The sequence below is a fragment of the Dromaius novaehollandiae genome, chromosome 20 (assembly GCF_036370855.1).
Source record: "Dromaius novaehollandiae isolate bDroNov1 chromosome 20, bDroNov1.hap1, whole genome shotgun sequence".
NCBI classification, from domain to species: Eukaryota; Metazoa; Chordata; class Aves; order Casuariiformes; family Dromaiidae; genus Dromaius; species Dromaius novaehollandiae.
Genome location: NC_088117.1, coordinates 5,167,388 through 5,186,671, shown reverse-complemented (window position 1 = coordinate 5,186,671; position 19,284 = coordinate 5,167,388). Strand labels below are relative to the sequence as shown.

The 19,284-nt window shown below is 41.8% G+C and overlaps 1 protein-coding gene across 1 annotated transcript in view; it reads right to left on the bottom strand.

Annotated features, from left to right (window-relative positions):
* The window catches only part of PAPPA (pappalysin 1), a 188,462-nt gene that overhangs the window by 152,697 nt on the left and 16,481 nt on the right, over positions 1–19,284 (bottom strand). The window contains exon 2 of the mRNA XM_026113872.2: positions 7,006–8,074. Coding sequence (XP_025969657.2) covers positions 7,006–8,074 — 1,069 coding nt within the window. The remainder of the gene's footprint in view (positions 1–7,005; positions 8,075–19,284) is intronic.

Genomic DNA, 19,284 nt, shown 5'->3' with positions numbered 1-19,284 from the left:
GAGGGATAGTTCATTCCTCTCACTGAAGTTGATAAGAGATAAAAGGAGACATTCGCTTCTTGGTTTTCCCCCAGCCCCAAACCGCGCAAAGCAGAGAGCCTATACTCATGGGACAACATGTCTTGGGGAAAGAAGGAAGACCGCACAGGGAAGAGGCAACCAAAGACTTAAAGCATCAGGAAACGGTGCTGAAGAAGTCCAAACAAGGGCAGATAACACAAACTGTACTTCATGCTGCTCCCTACAGATCTGCCTCTGCATTCTCCTTCATTCTTTTCCAAGACTTTCCTATTTTCCCTCACTTTTCCATTTAATTAATCCCCTCCTCACTAAGTTCCAGCTATCAAATTTATACATACACACAAATCCCCTGCCACACACACTCCTTCTCATACCTCTGAAACCAGGCTAGCAAACTAAAAAAAACCAAAGTCCACAAAAAATCACAAGCAATGACTCACTGGAAGAAATCATACCTTTTTTTTGGATCAACTGATAAATTTGGGAAAAAAAGGACAAGATTCCAGGCACATAAGTGCTTCTTTGCCTAACTCATCTTTTTTTCCTAATATTATTAGTTGACTTGAGAAAAGACACCACCCCTCTCCAGAAACCTGCAGAAGATCTGAGTTTCAGCTGTCACAGCTACATTAAAAACATTGCTGCTCCAGAAATCATAGCACTGACACAGTATTATCTGTTAACTCTGCTCAGAACATGCATCTCTTTTCCCAGTCTCTCTATCTACTGCAGCTGTAAGCAAGCCCTCTGCAACATAAAAAAGTATTTTACTATTCAAGCTATTCAAGAAAGATGAATTACTTCTAGAAACCGCTTTTTTTTTTTTTTCCCTCTGAGTAATCACACTTCTGTGTTGAGTTTCTCCCCCCGGCATAAAGTTCACAGATACCGGGCAGAGCCACATCTGCTGGGCCAGTATTCATGCCTCTGCTCACATCAACATTTACAGCTGAGACTATATAAAGAAAATTCACCTCATCCTTCTCACCCCCTCTCCTGAGCCCTGCGAACCCACTATGTGAAGGCATCAAAAATGCCGAGGGTTTGAAGTGTGACTGCACAGAGTAAAGTCCCCCAGGACATAGCACAAGTCAGCAGCCTTTCTTCCTGAAAGATTTCTGTACATTTCCACTGGCAGCAAACAGTGAAGAGATCTTTAGGAAAAAACAACTATAATAGTGTTTGCCCAAATCCAGCTATCCCAGTGAGGAGCAAAGTCAAATGCATCATGCTTGTGGATGGCATAAAGGAAGTGTGGTGAAGGTGGCTGCTCCATATTTCCTCAAGGGGCAGGTATTGCTTACAAGAAATGGACTTAAATTCCTATCAGAAAAGGACTCTGAAAGATAGGATGAGAAATGCAAATGTATGAAGTAATGCAGCTGGTTAAGCTTGGCACAGAAATAGCCAGTGCTTTGCATCTCTCTCTTATGTGAAAGGTCCAACCTCCTGAATTTGCAGAATGCTCCAGTTGCCGCTAATTAGAAACATAAGAGGCACCTCACACTCACTGTTGAAGAGAGGTTGTACCCCAATGTATCTGGGAGAAAAACAGCCTGATTAATGTGAAGCCCCGTAGTGAGATATTTTAGATATGATCAAACTGTGGGTCTGTGCGTGAGACCGTGTAATGCGAGTTGATCAGCAAAGAGAATAAACCAGCCTAATATATGCTGCTACTTTTCAGGACATGGCGGGGAAGAACTCCACCTTGTTTGTTTAAACAGAGGCTAGTAATGGAGTTGCTGGATAGCCTCCGTGCCTGCAGGGCAGCTAGGCCCGGACGGCTCGTTGTTCCAGAGCAGCAAGAAGCAAACTTGGTCCCCGCTGAGCCTGCAGCCTCTCAGCTTGCAAAGCTTCGATGTGGGGTTCCACAGCTAGAGCCAAATGGGGCTGCATTAGTACTGGAGGGTGTAATAAAGCTTTAATCTACCGTCTCCCACAAGGATTCTTAATGATCTCTGGTAGTTTACTCCAAAGATTTTACAGGCTGTCTCCATTCCAAGCATCCTGCAGTTTGACCAGACAGTGATCTTTTTACATGACGGATAATGTCCATAAAAAAAAACACGAGTCCTATGAGTCTCGGGGAAAAAATGTTTCTTGAAAAAAACTGTTGGAAAAGATGACTGTGGGTCAAGCTAAATCTAGCAAACTCCTACTGTTTCTAGGGCGTGTAATCGTATGCATAGGAACAGTTTCTTTAGCACTTCAGTTTAGCCTATATCAGAATTCAGTACTAGACTTATAAATGTCAGTTGTTAGCACAGGAACAGATGTAACTCCTCCTAGCTGATTAACATCCCTGACATCTGGAACAGAGGACAGAATAAACAGAGCAAAGAGAGGATTTCCTGTTGGGACTTGGCTTTTGGGTGCCAACCACCAAGCTACAGCAACTCTGGCCTTGAGAGTGCCACCATTCCACCTTATAAACAGCCTTAGGGAAGCTGCTAATCAAAGAATTGGACACTAAACACTGAATCCCTAGACAAAACCTCAGATATTTGCTGTATGCCTGCTTGATACCTGTGTGAATGAGTCCTTGATGTCAAGAGCTGCACAATAGCCTCTTCAAGTCAGGGGATTAAGTCCTCAAGCTTCCTGAATTGAAGATCATTGACGATTTTCTCCTGTTCCTTTCAGTGTTTAGGATTAGGTGGAAACTAACTCCTTTGTTGGGAATCAAGTAGTGTTTCTTTTAACTCTTCTAACCTCTAGAAAAGGTTAGATAAGGACATCATTTATGCCTCCCACCACTGGAATAAGTTGACCCTACTTAGCAAGGAAACCTTGTGAAAAGGTTTCCATTGAGAGAGAGAGAAGGAAAGAGAGTTAAGAATTTGGTTTGATCAGAAACTCTGTGAAGGAGCCCTGAAGTAGCCACTGTTCAATTGTCTGTATGTAGACAACGGAGGCTGTAGATTAACCAGAGCCCTCTTGCTTTCAGTGCTACTGGTGTGGCCTATATGGTACAGCATGGTCTGCTCTTCAAATAAGGCTCTGCCATAAGCATCACTGTTGAAAACTACTATAGCAGTCTCCACAGATTTCTCAAACATGTATTTAGAGTCTATTTTATGTACGATTTGAACATGCCAATACCCTTAATCTTTAGTGAGCCGATGGGATGTAACGCCATGCTTTACGGAACTGCACAATACAAGTGGTGGAAGGAGCCACAGAAAAGAGTGAGATCAGCAGGGCACTGGACTTCAATTCTTTGTGTCAGTGTCACCTGGGTGTGCAGGCAGGTACTGTAAACAGACTCTGGAGCTTGCACATCCCATCCCTGTCCCTTGCTTACGCAGAACGAAAGGTCTGCTGGAGCCTACAGGGTACACACGGATGTTGAAAAAGCTTGTCCCCAGGGTCAGTTATTCTGGGGGGATTTCCAGCTAGTATTCAGTAGACTGTGTGAATTGAGGTTGTTTGAAGACACTCCAGTAACTTCTAATCTTTCAGGAATTTCATCAGTATTTTCCTAAGAAAGCATCAAGGGGAAGGTTTTCTTATCTGTCCATGCAATCCTGTGGTGAAGCCTGATGTGCAAACTCAATATTACATGACAAGAATGGCTTTGCTAACCATAGTATGGTGCAACAGTTTGCCACATCAAATGGCACATGCAGAGCATAATTTCCTATGGTTCCTTGATGTTTGTTTCAAGCTTTCTGAAAGGGAGCCAAGGTAGGTGTCATGAGTCCAAAGCCTTCCTTATTTTGTAACCAGCAATATCCCAAACACAAGGAACATGTCTTTCTGGCGAGTGTGTCCCTCTTTGCTCCTTCTTTTTGTATAGGGGCAGACTGCATGATCTTAACATGTTCTTATTTTCCCAGAACTGCAGAAATAAAGAAAAGCTGAACAATATTTGCAAATCTTATTCTGGAACTACATACTTTCTGCCCCATTCTCATGAAATTAATATAAAGAAGTTAGACAGATGTTCTTGGATAAAGCCTGCTGTGTGGATAATCATAACCAGGCTTTTGTTTTTTCCTGTAGGCTATTAAAAAAGAGGAGAGATGATCTGGTTGGCACCACAATATTTACAGCTCTTCTGCTCAGAAGCTCCCACTGTACTCATATCTCTGTGCATCGCTAACATCCTTGCTACCTGACTACAGAATAGAATCTCAGCTCTTTGGAGCAAAATATTTTTGTAGAGGTGCCAGAAGGAAAGGCAGGGGAGAAAAAAAAAAAAAAAAACAGAAAACAAAAAAACAGCTCTGCTGCTGGGAATCAGCTCTGATGCACCAGGATGGTAACTGAAGCACACCACCAAAGTACCTGAGCACTTTGTCCAAGATGCCAAAGGGATCACAAGAAGGTTATAATGCAGACTGAAGGTGTCATGATGTTGTTGCACTGCCACCACATCTGTGGTTGAACTTAATAAAGACTGAGGGCTCTTTTCCCTTTCTTCTGCTATTGTTAGACTGAACTTTGGTGGAGGAAATACCTGGAATTAGATGTGAGCTCTCAGTGGCTGAAGAGATGCCTTCATTGATGTGGTACAAGGCCTGCACTAGAGGGGACTGAGGACTCTGCCAATGAAAGTGATGACAAGAGGGGCTGGTGATGCAAAATGGGTGCAGATGGTGCCAACTGAGCCACAGATTTTGACTGAGCCACTAATTGGCACAAGAATCTCTCTTGGGGATAGTGTTGAGGGCAATGCCAAACCCAAACACAGGACTTGAATCTTCACCCTTTTAGTCAATGAAGGCTTTGCTGCCAAAACCACTGGCCTAAACCTGTACTGTTAGCCTAAATAGTCAAAGCAGAGGTCAGCCTTACAAGCTTATTGATCAAGGAAGTCTACAGGCCTAACTGCTACACTTTGCCATACTGAGTGTGAACGTCTCTCACAGTGGTGGGCACGAGCTCAGCCTAAGTGCATCAACCAGCAAATACAGGCTGCAGGGAGATGGAGTATCTTCTACTGCCCTTCTTGGTTTCGGTTTCATTGCCAATCATCAATGCTGCATTACAATCTCTGTGCAAAAACATATAAAGCAAATTTTAAAGTTGCAAAAGATCTTTGGAGGATCTGTGAGCTATCTCAGGCTCGGCACTGTGAAGAGGACTTCAGGCCTCCATCCTTGACTTGAATATCAATCAGGAGGAGGTGCTTCTCAAGCCAAAATGAGCACGTAGAGAATTTGTGAGCTCACTGCCATGAGATGCAAATCCTTCAGACAAGTTCAGCAAGGAGGCTGAACCCAAAAAGAGCATACACCTGCATCTGAAAAGTAAGTGTGTTGTGTTAAGGTAACTTCACATTTTGGAAATCAAGTCCCATGCCTGGACTTGTGCAAGTACAGAATGTACTTGCAACAAAGACACTTCATTTGGAATACAAACATCTCTATGTCAGAATAACATTAAGGCACTGTCTTAAATCTGTCAACCAAATTTAAAAGGCTTTTCTTGTTTCATTTTGTATGGGTATTATGCTGGTCACAGCATAAGTGATAAAAGGCTACTATCAGATTAAAAATAATGTATTTTTCTGAAAATTTTGTAGCTGTGTTATAACTAACACCTCAAGTTCTCAGAACTACAGTGTTAAAACAATCCGATTTGCATTATGCCTTTGATGATATTTGATTAGTTGTGTTTCTCTCCAGTTGAACAGTATTAAAAGGTTGGTATTTTTCCCGTCTATATTTTCAATAATCGGTGTTTGAACTATTTCGTTTGAGCCTTGTTCACTGGTAACTGACTGTAATCTAGCTGAGCTATAAGGAATTATTATTACTATTTTTTAAATGCACCAGAGTGGGGGAACAAAAAAAAGGAGCCAATTTCCAAAAAAGGAGACAATTTCTTTGCAGGTTAATTATGTGTATTTTAGGTTACCGTTGAGCTGATAATGTTGTTTAAAAACTTCTCTCTACTAAGGAAGTTACAAATATAGCCTGAACTGATATAATGAAAGGGACTCCACAACCACTCATACTTTCCTTCCTAAACTGACCTTTTGTGTTGACAATACTGGGTGCTCTGACCACCTTGTGGTTCCCCCAATGACTCCATGAACTGCCACACAAAACTATAACACAAGGTAAGGACAACAGAATTTCAACTTTAACTAGTATGTTGTGTGTGTTTTTATCAGCCTATGTTCACCAATTCATCCACAGGACACATTTTTTGGTTAAACATAATAACTATTCTCTGAAAATGACCAACAGCAAGTTGGAGTAATTGTAGCTATGTGGTACTGAACTAAGTTATTCAGGGACGTCCTTCTTCAAATTACAACAATGTGAGGAAGCTTTTAGCCGAGAACAGCAGCATTTTACTAACTCATGAAGTCTCTCAGAAAGCTGCCCTCTCATCCTTGACTGAAGTGGCATTACCCCCATTTTCGTATGTATAAAAAGGGACACAGAAGAGTTCAGTTACCTGATGTCTGCAACAGCACTCAAAAGAACCCTGGTACTCACCTCTCTCCTTGTTATCAGCGGACTCAACAGCCCCTCCACGGAAGTACTTAAAGGAAGCTACACTAACATAGCATTAAGAATATGGAATAATCTATTTACCTTCAAAAAAGCCCTACCAAATTAGTCTACCTAAGAGTATTTATGTTCCATGCCTGAGGGGCTCTTTCTTCACCAAACATGAGCTTTCTATGACATCCAATCTCCACCCCTAAGAGTCTGTGGTTAAAATAATTTGAGCAATGCTACAACATACAACTAATGGGTCTTCCTAGGTTGGCTATTTCACTCTTTGACAGTGACTTTCTTTAGCCTAGATGAGGAATATAGATTCAATAGTAAGCCATTGTTGAGACCATTGCTGAGACTGCATTTGAATAATTGCAATGTGAGCCAAATACTAAGAAAAAACAAAAAACTCCAAAGCCCATAATGCCACTAACACAAGGGTTGGACAGTCTGATCAGTATCTAGTCAGATATTCATTAATATGGTCATAAAGACCTTGTTTGCTGAAAAAATTGCCTACCTGTAAGGAGAATATGGGTCAAAGCATGTCTTGGTGACTTCTGTTATCTCCGGATTACAGCATTCCCCACCATCGAAGTTGTATTTCTCATAATTACAATCCATGTCACACACACCATTCTGCTTCTTCTTGTTGAAGAGTGTGTGGCGTACATGTCGGCAGTCCCCTCCATCGTACCCGGTCAAGGTGTGGTTGCACTCAGGATCACAGTTCTCGTCTCCAATCTTGCTGATGTCGCAGTTAGCCAGGATGAGCCGGTGACGAAGGGAGGAGTTCTTCACCTCCAGCACCTCTAGCTCCCAGGTGATGTTGTAGCGGCTGAAAGCTTCATTTAAGTGCTGATGCTGGAACTCAATCTGCTGCTGGCTGACAGTGGGGTTCTGGTGCTTGTCATCGTATAAATTTACCACACGGTACCGAACAACCTTGTTGCGGCGGAAGCTTGGGAGCTTGTTGTAGCTAGCAATTACGTCTGTGTTGTCACAGACTGTCTGTCCACAGAGAGGAGGGTCTAAGCTGGTATCCAGCAAATAGCCATGATGATAGCTGAACTTGCTCTGAGGACTGCTGCCATCCTTCATGGGAGACCAGGTGTTTTTCACATTCAGTAAACTGTCTTGAAGAACTAGCTGAGGTAGAGGCATGTCTTGTCTGTGAATTGCCTGGCCCATGTCCAACAAGATCTCCTTCTGAGACCGGGCTGTCCTCCAGAGGCTGAAGTGCTCTATGTAACCCCGATAGTTCTGGTTCAGGGCATTTCCTCCAACCATAAGCACCTTGCACTTCAAGGTCAGAAGACTGAAGATGCTGCCCACCTGCTCTCCACTGGTGGCCACCTGGGCACCATTGACATAGAGTTTCATCAGGTGCCCATCATACGTGGCAGCCAGATGCACCCACTGGTTGGGGAGGTAGCTGCGATGTGCTGCAATGGTGGTAACTTTGCGAGCACGATCCGTCTTCAGAGAGAAGAAATAGCGGGGGTCTCTATTCCCCTGGTCACTGACGGTGTTAATCCCCAGGACCCATCCTCGGTCACGGGAGGTGTAAGAACATTTGTCATATAGTCCTATGTGCCCCCAAAAAAGAAATATGAATAAATAAGGGTGACAGAACAAATAATGTAATTAGTCTTTAAATTTTATAAATACATATCTTCATATACACACACTCACACATATAGATGCATATATATAATATGTGTGTGTAGACATATATGTTTATATGTATGCCTCTATATGTTAGAAAGCTGGTGTACAAGAAAGACATTAAATCATCTAGTGCACGATTGCAGGAGGTAAGACTTGCTATTAAAGGTCAAGATCTGCCAGTGATGTGTGTGAATGGGATTCCCCTTCCCTGACTAAGGACCAAAACCCTTTTGCAAAATCCTATCAGCAGGAAGTTGTACTGCACATTCCTTCTTACTTTCACTTGAGCCATACATCACTGGTTTCAAATAAGTACAATTTCAAGAAGCATTCTTGCTGACCATTTCTCTCACCTCACTTATACTTCATATGCCTGAACCTTGTATCTAATAAGGCCCTGAACCTTGTATCTAATAAGGCCCAGAGGAGAAATAAGTATGACATCTAACTACTGCATAGTATGAGAAATGCCGAGCAGCTGGAATGCTCTTGGTAGGATCAAGGACCCAAATCTGACAGAGAGTGAATGGGATGTGATCAGTCCTCTTCAGGCTGCCTTCAAATTCAAAACCAATAAAATCTGGTAAGGAAAAGGTGTACGTTGCTCAGCAAAGTATATACCAGACCAGGAAAGTGCAAGAAACATGCATGGACACACACACATGTTCAAAAGTGATTCTTGCCCACTTGCACACACATTTAATAACGATTTGGTGCACCACAGAGAATAAATAGTAGTGATTTCTCCCATAAAGTGCAGATCCACACCTAAAGCTCTCTCAATCGGGTCTTCAGACAGTTCTGAGCAGTAGGAAGAGCCCACTCCTTTATGAGCTTGAGACATGAGGTTTGATGAGTTAAAGACATACATTTCCTTCTTTCAGGTCTTAATGGTGAAGGGCTGCAGCTAGACCTCTCGACTGAAAAAATAATCATCAGAGCCTTCAGCACCAAATGGCCTTTCTACTATCAGCACATAGAAAACAAGCCTTCCCCCAGCCTTCACTTCCAAAAGCCTAACTGAAAATCATAAATCTCTGACAGTTCAGTCTTCATGAAAAGACTAAATATCCCCTTACCTCACCCCTGCACCCTAACCCTCCCAGCACTACAACCAAATAACATCTTCTGCTTCTGACTAAGTTGCTCAACAGCCATCTGTTAACAATCACTCATTAACAGTGCAGTCTTGTCTAGTATCAACAGAGCAAAGGTTACAGGAGCATTCACTGTATTTTCCCTCCCCTCTCCCAGCACCCACCTTCCCCCTCTCCTCACACCCTTCCCCTCTCCTCCTTCTCCCCCCGCAAAAGAGTCTTCTGATGGGAAAGTTGAAAAATTTTAAACAGGCCTTTTTTCTGCAGGCTGGTATTTTGCTAGGGACTCTAAGCTCCCCCTTTTCCTGTTTCCTTTGGAAGAGAGATCCCAGGGTTCGGAAGGTAATGTGTTTATTCATCTGTAGGGCGCACTCGGTTCAAAACCTTTTTAAGACCAGCTTCTAGTTTATATTGCTACTTCTGATCACAAGAAGGAGAGGAGGAGAAACAGGGAAGGAAAAAACAAATATGCTAAAAAAAAAGGCATTTGTCATTCCAGCTGGGATGGATATTTACCTGAGAAATTAATGACATGAAAGCCAAAGCTACCAATGATGTTCTGGAGCTGGAGATTTCCTAGTTTTTAAATTTTCTTTATGGAATAAATACATTTATAAAGCTTTCATTTTCAGATGTAGGAGAGCCCATAATTATCTACATTTTTATGAGTCTCAAATTAAGATATTGCCTAACGACAGTGAGTGTGTAATACTGTAGTGAATGAGAAGACAACTGGCAAGACAAGTCTCTCTTTCAAACGAGCTATAAAATAAAATTAGTCATAAAAATGAGATATAAAAAGTTGCATTCCCAGTGTAGCAGGGAGTCCCCAGGATCTATACAAGAATGAAAACTGTTGCCACTGAGCGTGAAGAGAAATTTGAGGCTTTGACAGGAGAAAGACAAGTCTTCTCCCTCTGGGAGACAGACATCTATTGATTTTCCCCGTTGCCCCCAAAAGAACATTTAAAAATGCTCTGCATATCCATACAATCCCAGGTGAAGAAATGGGATGCTCCAGAATATCCTCATTTGGAAAATTAAAATCTGGTGGGAGTCCATCCTGTAAAGTGAACAGCTGTTTCAAGAACTCTATCTTTTGTTTCCAGTGTGGGAAATACTGTAGAGAAAAAGTAAAAGTATGTCATATAAAAGGAACCTGGTATGAAACAAAGCAACTTCCCCTAAAAGGAGGCCTTTTTATAGGTAGACTGTGATCTTTCCTTATTGTAATAAGACCATTTGAGCTGGTCTGATTTCATAACAGAGTTTTTGCCTGCCAGAAAATGCAAACCTGGTGAAACCAAAAAAAAAGGGTGGTACAGAAATGTCCTAGTCCTAACAAACCTCTCAGAGAAGCTGTGGGTCTTCAGCACAGCTGGGGGACCCTGCAGGACTGCCTTAGCTGTTTTCAGCAGTAGTGTAGAAGTCAACTCTTTCTTGTCATGCTCCCGCCATCTCCTGCCACCTTTGCAGCCCAGCATCCGACTCCTGCAGGCCCCAGGGCAGATATGTGTAGTGCCTGCTCCACCTGCTTTTAAGGTGTCCCAAGATCCCTGCTGTCAAACAGAGGGCCTGGAAGCCCTGGAACAGGCTTCTGGGGGCTCCAGCTCTGAGGAAGTCCACCATACTGCCTTCAAGGGTCAAATTTTTGGCTTTTTGTACTGACTGGGGCTGGAATTATTGCCCCAAATAACTAATAAATTATTGTGCAATGGAAATTCAGTTTCCTAGCCATCATTAAAGAACATCTTCCTCTTTCTCTGAAGTGCCGCATGATGCTAGTGATTGACCTCAGCTGAACAGATGGAGCTGCTGGAGGAATACTACAGAATAGTAGCAATCCTCCCTTGCCTTTGAGCTTTTAAACCCTGATGTGATGCAGCGTGTCTTGAGTTTGGCTCAAACAGCTGCCATCAATTCAAGATTTACAGGGAGCCAAAGGAGGGCAGAAAAAGAAAAAAAACAGTGACAATAGGGACACCACTGAACATGCCAGTATGAAAGCTGCTGAACTAAAACAGTCTACTATTCCAGTTTCTTATATTTTCTGGTTTAGGGCAAAGGTCATTGCTGAATCCACATGCCACATACAGTATTCTTTTCTCAAACTTTTACTATTACAGACATCCAACTCTTGATGAAAAGATGGATTGAACACAATCTCTTCAGCAGCAAGACTTGTTTTATTTTTGAGAGAAAGGAAAAAGTAAGAAAAGCTTTGATAAGAATCCCACACTCCCGATAACTTGCAGAGTCGTACCAGTTCTTTATGACCTTCTTTTGCTTGTATGCTGCACCTACTTTCCCAGTCCTTCACTTACTTTTGGCTTTAGACTAAGAAACCTCTGGGTAAGGGAGTGTCGCTTTTCTGTTTTGTCCCCAGCACAATGAAACTAATTTCAGTTGGGGCTTTGGATGTCATAATATAAGAATTCATTACTTCTTCTATGACAACTAATAAGGGCAAAGCCATTGGAGTAGGGACATGTGAAATAATTGTCAGAACTTCTGAAAACTGAATAATTTGATGTTTTTACAATTTATTTCAATTTAGTAAAAGGTTCCATAGCCGTGAGTTATTTCTTTTACATAATTAAGAACATTCTATACAACAAGAGGCCTCTTTTACCCCTAACAAGGCTGTTTTGGCACAAAATCACCCCTCACAATGGTTGACACTCCAAATTTCAAAATTTAGTTCTGACCACAACCAACATTCACATGAAAAACATACAGAGTTTAGATGCTCATTTACACTGAGAATTCTTTACAATAATGTGGTACAGGACATATTTAGCTACTTAATGTCCCTTTACAAACCAAGAGCGGTGTAAAGAAGCCTCATGTTAAATAAGACTCAGGCCAATGACTGCAAAACCACAATTTGGCGAATATGCCTGAAGCTTCTGAGCCAAGAAATGGTGCGAAATAAAGCTGATGTTTGTTTTCTCCACAGCAATTAGATTAAAAAAATATGTACAAGTTTCATACAGCAGCAAACAGTTTTCCTCACTTCTGCTTGCCTTGAGTTGCTAGAAAGGGATGGAGCTATAGCTGAGAAAAATACTGATAGCCTTTTGAAATCTTCAGTCTGGACATTTTTTTGCCTCTAAAGCCCCTTTTCCTGAAGCCCAAGTGATTAAAAAATAATTTTATCTTTTATTTAAAAAAGAAGAGGCACTAGTTCAGCTTTCCAGTAAGAGTCACTGGTAACCTTCCTCCCCACAAAGAAATGAGTCACTTTTCAGACAACTCTGGAGAAGTGCACCAACAGAGTAAACTAGTGTATTCATGCAAGCTTAGCTGAAGAGTGACTTTGATGGCCCACGAGGTTCCTTCCAGTGCCTTATAAGTCCAGTTCCTTATGGGAAAAGTAAATTCCTAAGCATCAAAATAGTGGGGACAGCTAGAAAATTAAACCCCCAAAAGCCCGATGCCAAAAGCCAAATATAGTAAACCAGAAATATAGTGTGTCTCTTTTTTTATAAGGAAAATCTCATTATTACTTTTGAGTCAAGACCATTAGTTTTTTGGCTACTGACCCACAACTGCTCCAGTATATCACTGTTCATCATACCTGACCTCTCTCAGGAGGGTCTAACCAAGGCCAATATATGATTTATGTCCCATTTTGTTCTCAGGACTTAGATAGGGACTTAAATAGAACTGCATTCTCACATGGGCCCTGTGTGCTGGACAGCATTTGGCAGTAAGAGCACAGCATGTAGCATCAGCTGCTGAACTTTTTGGAAGTCCTGAGTGAGGACACAAGGCATTGCTGTAACCGTGCTCATGATGCCGAGATTGGAACAGAGGTTTATCAGGAGCAGCCACAGAGAAACAGGAACTCACAGCTAGAGGCTGTAGCCGCTGCAGTCATACATAAGTAGCACTCTCCATGGCAGAGCTGGAAAGAAGAGAGGCTGAAGTAGCCCATGCAAGCTGCTGTAATCCATTTTAATATTATCAGTAACAGACTCCAGGCCTCCCTCAGTTACTTCAGTGCTGTTTCTTGCATCTTGCTAACAGCAATCTTCCCGGTAATCAGCCCAGCCATAGAATTACCTAAGAATTTAATTTGTTATTCAGAAGAAGTTTCCCCACTTAGCTAAGCAACTGAAAGCAAAAGAAAAGGACTTGTTATGCTTTACTTTCTAGGAGCTGAGAGGTTGGGGGAAGGGGAAGAGGGAGGTCAGTTTGAGTTTGAACACATCAGGTGCGCTGCAGAGCCTGACACAGCCTTGCAAGGCAGAAGGGAAAACAGTACCCTGCACTTCTGAAAGTTGGTTGTGCCTATTTTGCTGGGAGACTACAACCAGAGGTGACAGGACTCAGTTATGAAAGGGGAATTTAGGTCAACAATCAAAGCTGCAGTCAGGGGGCCCAAGAACAGGGAGCTAAAGGTTGGAGCTGTTTTTTTCTTTAGCATGCTTTAATCGTTTAGTATCAAAGCACAGAGGAACGCTTGAAAGAACAAATATTCTTCAGGAACCTATAGAAAGCTTTTATCTGTCCAGAGGAAAATAATTAAAACCGACAGATTTGGGTTAAGTATCCCCATGTTCCATGCAATTGGACAAGTCAGCGAAGATCCACTGGAGCAGTTCTTGAGTTCTGCACTGGATATTTCATGGTATGACGTTGAACCCAATATAATTTTACAAAGGGGAGAAATAATCTCTCCTTTCCTTTGCTGTGATTCTCCCAGCCCCCACTTCCTTCCACAATAGTTAAATAATTCAAAGTCCAGAGTACTTAAGGCAATATCTCTGTCTATACCATTTACTACACAGCTAAGAGGCCTCTTGAGGTCTCCCCCTGAGACAAGGAGTGGCTCAAGCAAACCACCTGAGACTTGCTCAGGTGGCAATATACTACTTAAGTGAGGAAAAAGGGGATGTTTGCTGCTGCTATCAATCTAGCTGAATTCAGACCAGATATGATCATTTACAAGCAATGCAACAGGATTCATATCCAAGACAGAAAGACAGAGTTCTTTACATTTTGACATAAAAGACAAGATGTTCATCCTGCAGAAATACAGAGTCTAATATTGCTATGTCTATCTAAAGTTGAGAATTTGGCCTAAGGCTCTCTACAATATCAAAATTTTATATCACTGTCATTTAGCATTAAATTAAATGTATATTCTGTATAGTTTCTCAGATTCCCATTAACTCATATGCTCAATGAGATACCTTGAAGCCTGCAAACAGGGCGGTGAGAATGGCTAAAATAACAAAACATGAATTTGTAGTGGCTGGTTAGTTATGAACATTACATAAATCCTTCTTTTCTGATAACAAAATCATGTAGGCTGTAACAGAGCAGCCACTGGCATGGACAATCATATTAGGGACACTTCACTGAGCCTATTGTAAGAATATACCCACTAACAGCATATAGAAGCCTACCGCAAACAGATCTGGTAGGCTGGGGTTCATGAGAAATTATTAGCTTGTGAGGGATTTTAAGGAGTAAGTGAACACACAACACTGCATAATCAGATGGCACAAAAGAGCGAGCTTTAGTGCTTGCAGTATTATAGCACGGTCATCTTTTGACTGCGTATTGCTTTTGCAAGGGCTCCTTTGTATACAGTATCAGCGTAAACAAGTATTAGTGGGAAGGTTTACTTCTTATCTGGATCTCCCTGAGCATTTCACAATAAAGCTGCAGAACCAGTGGAGACTGGTACTTGGTTAACAAACTGCGGCTGTTTATGATCTAATAACTAGGTTTGGGGAGGCTTTTACACGGACAGCAAAAAGCGCATCCGTAGCAAGGGTCAAGCTTCAAGTCCCTGCTATAAAGTCTGGGAACACAAGAACATTCCAGAGAACAAGGGTAAGGGTTTTCTATGTGTCTGCAAAACAATTCATTTCTCCTACTTTGTTTTCAAGAACTGAGTATTTTTGGCTGAAACTTGGAAAACCAGTATGTTTCTGTGTTATTAGAGATGATCGTAATGTATGCACGCCCAGGGACAGTATTAAGACAGTAAAGGCAGTCTTCATTTGGCTACTGCTTAATTTCTAAGTGATAAACTCTGCATTCATCAGCACGTTCCTTTAGGGAATTACTGGTGTATGTCATAAATATGGGAGGGTTTTCATCATTTTATTCAGATGAGAATTCAGATTGGGGACTGCCAGTTATAGACATTCTAGTGTGGCCCACTGATAATAAAGTGGAGTTTGGTGTTTATGAAAGCCCAGGTATCCTTCAAGGTATCCTTTAAAACAGTGAGAATGAAGAGCCTTCAGTAAGTTTGTTGGTTTGGCTAAAAGAGACTTGAATACCTCCCAGCTTTGAACCTTATCTATGCTCACTGATCAGCAGAACCTGGTTACGAATTAACCATTCTATCGTAGCCCACCTAGTGTATTCACCTTTACAGAAAGCCAGCATGAACATCATTCTTACTTTAAAAGCAAATGTTGCAAAGCACATGAATACATATCAACAGGCACGCATGAAGGCAATCATGCATCTTTCAGAGATGCACACAAGAAACACACAACAGGAAGCCCACACATGCTTACAAAAAGGGACATAAATACAAAGGCACAATAGCAGAAGGGATGCTCATTGCACACAGACGAATGCACCCAGGAATTCAGGAACATGCTTGGTGGAACCTATGTTACCTCTGCTTCCACACCTCCACCTCCCTGCACTCTTAGGCGGATACTAATTCACTATCAAAGCCCAACTGAGAAATTACTTACCTTTGTGCATACTAACTCAGGAGTGACTTTCCTCTCTTTTCTAAGAGCTAATGCTTGAGAGCAAACACAGACAGTATCTTCTTTGGATGGGGCAAACACGTAAGTACCACAACTTCCAGGCAATCTAAATAACAAAATGGTATTCCTGGGCTTCCTTTTAGAAAGCAGAAGAGAGAATTGATCACAAACTGGGTCAAGATAGGTCAGTGTACCTCAGAGCAGATCAGATGGCCAGAGCATCCCAGGAGGAAATGTTCTCCTGGAAGGAATATTAGGGGCACATCTGTGCCATCAGACAGCTGTGTACAATACCCATCAGCTCACTGGGAGTTCAATATGGCATTTCCTTTCAAAATGTGCTTTGTGCCTGACAAGCACTGAAAGTAAATCAGCTCCAGCAGTGGCCATGCCTGTAGCTGTGCTGGAAAAACGCCAGACGTCCTGCCCTCTGGAACCCTCTGGATGGCCAGAAATGCAGACCGGCGAGAAGTGGAGGTCTGTGCATGAGGTTGGTTGTGGTGCTAATCAAAATACATAACAAGGCCTGAAAGGGGATGGGGGAACGACGACAACACAACTTGTTTTGCTTTTCTAATTCCCTTGTCACTGACCTTTGCAGCGGCTTTAGGGCAGCCCTGGAACCAGCTGAGCAGTTACTGCTCCCAGCTGCAGAGAGGAGAGCTTTTACACCATTGGACAAGGCATGTGTGCTTGGGGGGGGGGGGGGGGGGGGAGGTTAGGGCTAGAGAACAAAGAAGGAAAACTAATGGCACCTAACCCAAATGTAATGTTCAATGAGGGAGTGCGAAGAGGACCTGGAGAGGAGGGAGAACCTTACAACCTTTCCAGGATCAGACAGATGGCCAACATCCACATTATTACAAAAACAAAACAAAAACAAAAAATTCCATGAATGCAAACTAGGGCACCCTGTGAGGAGACTGTAAAAATCACATCATGATAGCTTAGATTTGTCTTTGTAATTGAGGGGCATTTCCACATGAAACAGTTCTGGCTATTTAACTGGATTTTGAGAACATTCTTGGGTAGGTACTTTGTGAGCGCAAAACTGAGTAGTCCCAGTGCATTTACACTGATTTTTACCATGCAAGGTCTTGGCCTCGGTGAGAATTAAATATCTTATTGCAAAAATATCTTAGATCTTATCCAGACTCAAATATCTTATTGCATCTGGCTTTCCCATAAGACTGTACCTTTTCTATAATAATAGAAGCAACTCAGAAATATACCGACTTTAAAGAAACGTCTTAAATCCAATACACAGAACAGCACGCAATAACAGCAGACAGAATGGAGTTGATTGTGCCTGTTTTCCTGCTGTCACTTTTGAAAGGGATCCTGGCCTTCTCTAATCATGACTGTTTCATGCCTCAAATTCCCTGCTCCATACTTGCATACAAGTTCCAAACCCATACACAAACCACAGAGATATTTCTGCTTTCTAGGAAACATCCTGCTGAAAAAACCTGCCTCTCTAACATGATATAACTACTATAGTATGCATTCCTGATAGGCTGTAGTCACCACATACGAACTTAAGCATATAATTTTAGAGCTCCATTTTTCTGCTCAGTTTGAATCCAATTTCATTTGTTTGGGTATGATTTTCCTCCTGGAAATACCTGAGCTTGATTTGCGAGCACAAATAAATAGACATCTAAAAGAAAATTCTAACACAGATTCGTGCAATGAATTAGAAGCGTACAGAAACAAAATCACACCTGCTAAACCAAAGGCCGTAGCTGAAAATTCAGCCTTCAGTTATTAAAGGACAAGATGGGACAGTGATGGGCAAACCTCCAAAAGGTCATAATTTTAGTTTGCTTTCCATAAGCCTTGCCAAAGTCAAATGTCTCTCAAATGTAATTGACCTCCTCAAGTCTGCAGAACTGGGAGAAAAATGTAAAAGAAACAAGCTACCTTGGAAGATTTTTGGCAATACATGTGTTTAGCTGAGCAGCAGGAAATATCATATGTTCAACCTTTCTTATGTTATTTCAGCCCTTCCACTTTTGGTTAAATCTGGAACCAAAGAAATGAAGATTAACAAAATAGTCCATACATGTACTACTTTCTCTATACCCATGCATATGTATACATGTGCACAAGGAGTTGAGGGAGTAGACTGGAACATTTTGAGCCCTTGGCTTAAATCTGAATTTTCAAGAAAGGTTTCCAGCTGGGAATGGCTCAGATGAGATGAAATCCTAGCTCAAAACGCTAATTACTGTCATTAGATCTTTGCTCTACTCTCTGTGTTTGCAACTTGGCCAAAGTCACGGGAATAGGTCATTTCAGCATCCAGTCTCCATACCCTTCTGGACTGCTGTTCTGCCCTAAGGGAGACCACCCAGCAAGGAGCTGACAAGCAGAAGTCACCCCAAGCTTATTCTCTGCTTTCTCATTTGCTTCTTTGTTTTTAATGGATGTCTCCTGCATTAAATTCATAGGCCTGATATTGTCAATGTCCAGCTTCTAGCAGGAGACCTTGAATTTGCTCCCTGAAGATCATATTCTGGGGGCAAATACTTGGCCTCATTGAAATCAACAGTAAAATTCCTATTGTCTTCAATGAGAAAAGATTTTTGATTTTGCTCTTCAGACAAGCACACTAGTCTTGGCAGTGAAGGGGGAAAGTCAAGCCAGTGCTGAGGAAAACCTTAAGGGTAATGGTGACAAAGCTTTCTAAATAAGATCAGCAACATCATATGAGACTCTGAGGCTGACAGTTTAACCAAAGTGATACCCAGGAGTCCCAACAAAGAGCTAGAAATGTTATGGTGATTAGAAATATCCTACCAGTGTCAGGAAGAACCCACAGAAACACTGGAAAATTAAAGGATTTGAAGACAGCATCCTAGTGCTACCTGTACTTTACTGCTTGGATTCAATTATTTTTTGCAGTAGTAGCTGAAAACTCCCAGGGTGATCTGACATTAGAAACACTCAGATACAACATGGTGAGGACTGAATTAATTCCTCTTTGAACAAGAACGTGTAATTTAGAAAAACACTGAATTATAATTTAAAAGTTGCTAGTGAGGGACATTCCACCACTAGACTTGGAAATTTTTTCAACGAATGATTACTCTCATGCCTAGAAAAAGGCACGTCTTCTTTCTGTTCCAAAGTTGCTTAGCTTCCACGTGTATGCATTGGATTTACTTATATCCTCTATTATTAGATTTCTAGCCTCCAATTATCAGATTAATGTTCCCCAAACATGTACTTAAAGATCATGACAATCTAGTCACCTATTAATCTTCCTGAACTGAT